A 6,267-nucleotide genomic window follows, 5' to 3' on the forward strand; every position below is an offset into this window, starting at 1 on the left:
GTTACTCTTTTAATTGGACCTTTAGCATTGGCAAAAGTCATCTACAATGGTATTTCATACCTTTAGACCATGGGTGAAAATTATAACATATAAGGCATATATGGCCATAGTACATTTCAAGTGAGATGAAGATGTTCCCAGATGTGTTGAAACAGACCTACAAAATTACAACAAAGCTATGAAAATATTCTAAACAGTTAAAAATTCATTACAGACTTTTTGAATACATTTAAGCTGAACTTAAAATTATCACATTGGAACGGACAGAAGTACACAAACAGTCTTGCATTGCAAATAAAACAAAGTGTGGAAGGAACTTGTCAGACACACACAAAATTGGTAAACAATGAGGCTTAAAAAGTGATTGATGGATGATTTCGTAATTCATTCTCTGTCCAAATATAGTGTTCAAAATGTTAACAAAGTAACATGGCACAACTTTCAAAGTTACACCTTAAGAAAAATATGATTTACAAAGTGAGTCCTTATTACATGCAACAAAAAGATACAGACAGACAAATGGTAATGACGATATGAAAAGACTCTGGCAGTGATCATAAAGAATATTAAGAAAATTCTAAAAAATATTTATAGGAACTCCATTTCTCTTTCAATGCCAACAAATTTCAGCTGCTCAGTAGGTCCGTATCTGTAAATAGAAAAATAAGAAACAATGAGGATCAGTAAGAACCAAAGGCCACAAGCAAGAGACCCTAAGAAGCAAGATAAAACAAAACAAAAATAAAATAATTAAAACCATATCTATGATTGGCAGTTTGGTGATTCTTACCTGTAATCAAAGAACAGCTCCTCACCAGGCAAAATAGGCCGTTTGGCAAATATACCTATCCGATGATCACCATTAACCATCATGACTTTGGCATAGCAATTAGGATTGATTGAATGGTTGGCAAAGCGGATCTTATTCCCCTTGCGGGTGGCATCCACAACAAAGTCTACAGAGGTACAAGAAGAACACATTTAATAACCCACAAACACTTGTCCTACTAATGATAAAGAAAACGTTTCCCTAAATAATAAAAGCATACCATTGTTAAGATTGAAGAGAAAACTGCACATGTACTTGTCATACACTTTGCCTCTTCGGTCTGCTTCATCTTGTGAAATAACTTCTCCACAATATTCTGAAATGAATTCATTCTTCTGCGCAGACTCCTTCAAAAAGATGCCCCAGCCAGCTACATCTGATGGAGCCATAAGAAGATGCTTATCTGGAAAAAAAAAGTAACTCATAAAGAATATTCTTAACCTCCTGAGACTTGATTAGTAAAACATTGAAGAAAAATACTCACGAAGACCACGCTGCACACTAACATTCTTGCATGTGATGCGTGACACATCAAACTGGTCGGCACCACATGTTTGGCATAGATCAGGATCACATTCTCGAACTGCAAGATAACAAGGACATTGCTTGGTGTTGCATTGTGCCTTACACCGACAGCCTGGAAATCTGTTTTGACCTGGAAGAAAGCAAGGAAAACATGAAGTTTCAGAGGAGAACTAAGATAAACCAAGCCTCTCTAACAAGTAGAAGACAAACTTACATTCAGAACTGCAAAGGCAAAACTTTTCACAAAAGTTCCCAGTTCCAAAACAAGGGCAATTATTGTCACAAGGTTGATCAGGATGATCACATGGTGTGAAATTTGTTACATAATTGGAACTTGAATCCTTCTTCATTTGAATCTTTCGACAATGCATAGACCATAAACGATGCTTCTTTTTCTTCTTGCGAGGTGGAGTTGAGTCTCTCACTGCTTCCTCTGCAGGAATATCAGAAGCTTCTTTCTGACCAAAGTCATAGACCTGAGAGCAACATAGAAAAAATAATCATATTCGTGAGAACAAATGATTTAAGATTCACTTTAAATTGAATAAAAATCATAAACATTTACCTGTTGGCAGGTTTTAGTCAACATAATTTGGGCAATGGCACAGAAGTTATTGTGGAAAACTTTCTGAAGGGCACGGAACATGGATTGATCAGAACCCGTCCATTCAGCACATTCCTCTACTCCGATTTGATCCAACATTGAAAATATTGGTGTTGCAGATTTTTGATACACAGTTTCAAAACTAGCCGGATCATGGTTAATAGATTTTCTTGCATTGTGGCCATGGTGGTGGTGATGGTTATTGGTATGATGATGAGAATTACTACTGCCTGGTTGAGCATTGTCACCAGTACCATTTATAAGGCCATTTCCATCTCGCCCTGCAAGAATATTGACATACATAAAACATTATTGATTGGAAACTACATGTGACCAGTAACAAGTCATCTTGGTTTAAAAAACATACCTTTATACTTGCTACTATCATTACTATCCTCAGAGCTTACTTCATTTGCAGAATCTAACGAATTCTGTTTACGAATCTTTCTAGGTCTTGGACCCTGCTGATTCGGAGGAGTATCTGAGGAGTTGCGATCAACACTATCTTTCTCACGGCATCTTTCATCTTCCTTCTCTTTTTGTCTCTGTCTTTCATCTTCCTCCTCTTTTTCTTGTCTGCTTTCAGCAACTCTAGCTAAAGCCAATTTCTCCCCCATACCTTCCTACAAAACATAATACATTCATCAAATTCCTTAACTTTAAACTAAAAAGAAAGAAAGAAAGAATTACGGCTAATATTATTTACCAGTAGCATGTAACAATGTGCTCCACATGACTCAGGGAAAGTCTTAAGAATTGGCCCTTTTCTTCTTTTCATGTTTGGCCCTGCATGAGATGCTTGTAGTCCTACAAGAGAAAATATTTTTAAAAGACTGAAGCAAATACATGTTAACATAAAAGATAAACCAAAAAACTTACTGTGTAGAAAGCAGTCATATTTAAAACATCTTCTACAGAATAGTGTATGGAAAGAATGAAGAGTCTGCTCACGAGGAACATTCTCTGCAGCGACACCGTCAATGTTGGGTGTGCACTCAGGAGGCCGAACATTAGGATTACCACGAGAGGTCAGTTCAATATACCTGCATTACAACAAAACAAATCATTATTTTCATTGTAAAGAAGGAGAAGAAGCAACTTATAAAACATTGTCAGTTACATACTTGTCACGTAGTTGCTCTGGAGAACCTTTCTCAGGAAACGACACAGAAATTGCTTGGAAAATTGTATCTATGGGGAAAGGCAAAGTTTTACCAGAGAGCTCCAAATCCTCAATAGGAGACAAACTTCCTGCTTTACTTTCTTGAGGTTTTATGTCAGTCTTTCCAGGTATTTGACTATCTTTATCATCTTTGTCTTTATTTACTGCTTTGTCTTTACTCTTGTTGCTTTCACTTTTACCTTTGGCATCATCTTCCTCCTGGATGGGGACCATGACCATTTATTCGTGTAATTAGAAAACAAATATTTTTTTATTTTTTTAAAAACGTTGTAAACTGAAATATGAAGGAATCCTTACATCCTTTACTTGATACGTGACAAGTGCATGTACAAGTTCAACCAGGGTGCTGTCATCAAGAAAACCGGTTTCACGATCACCATGAACTTTACCATCATAGTTTTTGATAAGTTCTTCGATAAAAGTGCCATCTTGGTCCAAAACCTCATCACCCATGTATGGTATATTGTGAAGAACAGTTTCATCCTCCACCTAAAATTTTAAAATGTTTAGTATGAAGGAAAAACAGTTTTTTTCACAAAATTACTTGAGATTAAAGGATAAACTGTTCTCACCATGAAATTCTGTTGGATTGGAGCCCAAGTATACATAGTGGGGATGGGAGTGACGGAGTTAATAATTTTGATGGGACACGATTGCCTTTCTCCATCTAATGCCACAACATCTGACTTCTTCATGCACACAGCATGCTGTGGTGGTTCTTGCTGCCATGTCCACACAGCTTTGTTTTGAAGCCATTTTGTATTCTCTTCAACCAGACAGTCTGAAAAATAACCGTACAATAATGAGTAACAAGGCCGGACTTACAAAAGAAAATGAAATAATGAAATTGGTAATTTGCTGTACCTGTTAATTCCTTACGGTTCACATTCCAGGCAACTTTGACTTCATCTGCTCTCTTATGCCTCTTAGCTTGACGGAGACGCATATACTCCGCTCTTACTCTTTTCTTCCATTCTCCAGTGACTTTTATTTTGCCAGACATGGTAGTGAAAATCCTACACAAACAACAAAAGGGCACAAAAGCATGAAAAGGAGGAAGGGGTGGTATATAACCTATAATGACTCTGTGAAAATAGAGAGGCAGTGCTCTTGCGGGGGGCAAAGGTGATTCTTCAGTTAAAAAGGATAAAAATATGTTGAAAGTGGAGTTCAAACCATGGAGGGTGTGAATAAGAATACGTTTACGAACAATATTTTCTTTTTAAACAAGAGAGAGAGAGAGACGATAGCCTAGAAATACCCGCGAAATCATTCCAGAAATTTATCTCGTTATCTTAAAACAAGGAGGCACAACTTACTGTGAAACCGACTAGCCAGTCCTAAAATACAGTCTTTTAAAAAAACCGTTGGGCACCGCCACACGTATCAGGTACCCATTCTTAATATCATTCATACACTTTTTAAAAACGGGAAAACATCAACGGAAATTTCAACAGATCAAAACAAACCGAATGAATAGTTCGGCGTGACGTAGTTCGCCCGCCCCGCCGCTAGATGGCGGCAGCACCGCGCTGCGCTGCGGGAAATGGCGCCCATTTGAACGACGCGGGGTAAATGACCCGCTGCAAAAATGGAAATCGAAAACGATGCCAAAAAACCAGAAGAGTGTTGGTTTTCGAGCTGATTCAAAATCTATTCGACACGAACATCGCCAGTTTTCCGATATCGTCATCGGTCTGGTATCGTTCCGACATCGCCGTGAGGAGGATCCCGCCAGCCGCGGGGAGGGGCAGGGGGGAGGAAGAGCGCGCGTCCGGACTCCGACCAGGACCAGCCCCTACGAACACCCTAGAAGCACCCTCAGGGGAAAAGTAATTACACCTTGCGAAACGGCTACGCGATATGCGATGATAGATTATGGCACGGTGGCCGAGCCGAGCGACAATGAGGCGACACATGACCCTTCGACGGGGCGCCGGGGGTCGCGGCGATGAGTGACTTGCACCAGTGGTCCAGTTAGTTGACCACCGCGGCCCCGCCTGCGACACGGTGGCGGCGGCGGCGGCGGCGACTTGCACCATGACGTTAACCAGCGGTCACGAGACGCGGGCGTGCGCGTGGCGGTGTCGAGGCAGTCGTGGATGTGGTCGTCCGCTCAGTTCTCCGCGTGCAGCAGGTGTGTGGTTTTCCGCTCCTTCACGCCTCTCCTTGTCTAATTTATTTCGAGCCCGGGCGATAGGACCAGATGGTCCTGGACCGTGCCGAACCCCGCGCGGGCCGCGGGGCTTATCGTTGTACAGGGCAGGGCGGCCACTTTGCCGCCGTCGTCATCGCGAAGCACGTGTTAGGCCGCGAGGTGCTCCGTGGCCACGGTGGCGTCGGGGAACAGAGTGTGCCGCGCGGGCCGGGCACGGGCACGGGCACGGGCACCCAGCACCCTGCAGCTGCAAAAAAAAAAAAAAAAAAAAAAAAAAATGGTTTGTGCACCGCAAAAGTAAATGTAAACGTGTGCGTGCATGCGGCCAGTCTAACTGCAGAATGGGACCGGGCCGGGCGAATCGTACAACTGGTACGCAGCACACAGGGTGTCAAAGCCTGTGGCCTAGGGTAGGGGAAGTCCCCCCCCCACCTCCCCACCCTATCTTAGCTCCTATTCCCCATCCGCCACTAGCCCCCCACCTTTGCAATGACGCGTTCTAATGGGCCTGTGTAATAATGCGGCCTAATGCACGTATAATAGGCCCATGTCAAATAATCCCCAGTTTTCGCGGACACGCCGCGATAGCGCGCTGCTGGCGTCCTTGGAGGCGCGCGGGAGGTCGCGGGTCCCCGTCTGTCTCGCTCGTACACTCGGCCCGAGCCCGGCCGGCTCGCGCAGTCTATCTCCGTCACTCCCACGCACGTTAGCCGCGAGGCCCGATAATGGCACCAATTGTGGCGGAACTCTGCGATCCGCGACCACACCGCAGGGATCATCTCTCTCCATAACGCCCCTCCCCCCTCCATCTCGGTATGTCTGTCTCTCTCGCCCACCACTGGCTCCGCGAGAGGGATAGCGCACCGGCCACCAGAGGCTGCAAGAGGCGTACTAGCGGCAGCGCCATGGGAGCCCACCTCCCCGTGATTGGGGAGTTATTGTTTGTACCATAAGCAGCTCGTCCAATG

The 6,267-nt window shown here is 43.3% G+C and overlaps 1 protein-coding gene across 4 annotated transcripts in view; it reads right to left on the reverse strand.

Moving 5' to 3' along the window:
- Positions 1 to 4,610, reverse strand: part of LOC113217481 (histone-lysine N-methyltransferase E(z)) — an 11,938-nt gene extending 7,328 nt beyond the window's left edge. Inside the window, exons 1-14 of one of the 4 annotated variants that reach the window (XM_052268516.1) lie at positions 4,461 to 4,610; positions 4,006 to 4,157; positions 3,714 to 3,922; positions 3,439 to 3,630; positions 3,083 to 3,339; positions 2,838 to 3,001; positions 2,665 to 2,765; positions 2,326 to 2,581; positions 1,920 to 2,239; positions 1,569 to 1,830; positions 1,314 to 1,484; positions 1,050 to 1,232; positions 791 to 956; positions 7 to 649 (exon numbers count right to left, since the gene is read on the reverse strand). In XM_052268516.1, the coding sequence (XP_052124476.1) occupies positions 589 to 649; positions 791 to 956; positions 1,050 to 1,232; positions 1,314 to 1,484; positions 1,569 to 1,830; positions 1,920 to 2,239; positions 2,326 to 2,581; positions 2,665 to 2,765; positions 2,838 to 3,001; positions 3,083 to 3,339; positions 3,439 to 3,630; positions 3,714 to 3,922; positions 4,006 to 4,144 (2,481 nt within the window). In that variant the 5' untranslated portion in view covers positions 4,145 to 4,157; positions 4,461 to 4,610 and the 3' untranslated portion in view covers positions 7 to 588. Of the gene's footprint in view, positions 1 to 6; positions 650 to 790; positions 957 to 1,049; positions 1,233 to 1,313; positions 1,485 to 1,568; positions 1,831 to 1,919; positions 2,240 to 2,325; positions 2,582 to 2,664; positions 2,766 to 2,837; positions 3,002 to 3,082; positions 3,340 to 3,438; positions 3,631 to 3,713; positions 3,923 to 4,005; positions 4,158 to 4,351; positions 4,371 to 4,402; positions 4,422 to 4,460 lie in introns of those variants that run through there. The other 3 variants (XM_052268518.1, XM_052268517.1, XM_052268515.1) reach the window with 3 other exon arrangements.
- Between the last annotated feature and the right edge of the window lie 1,657 nt (positions 4,611 to 6,267).

The sequence above is a fragment of the Frankliniella occidentalis genome, unplaced genomic scaffold (assembly GCF_000697945.3).
Source record: "Frankliniella occidentalis isolate FOCC.00 unplaced genomic scaffold, Focc_3.1 Scaffold71, whole genome shotgun sequence".
NCBI classification, from domain to species: Eukaryota; Metazoa; Arthropoda; class Insecta; order Thysanoptera; family Thripidae; genus Frankliniella; species Frankliniella occidentalis.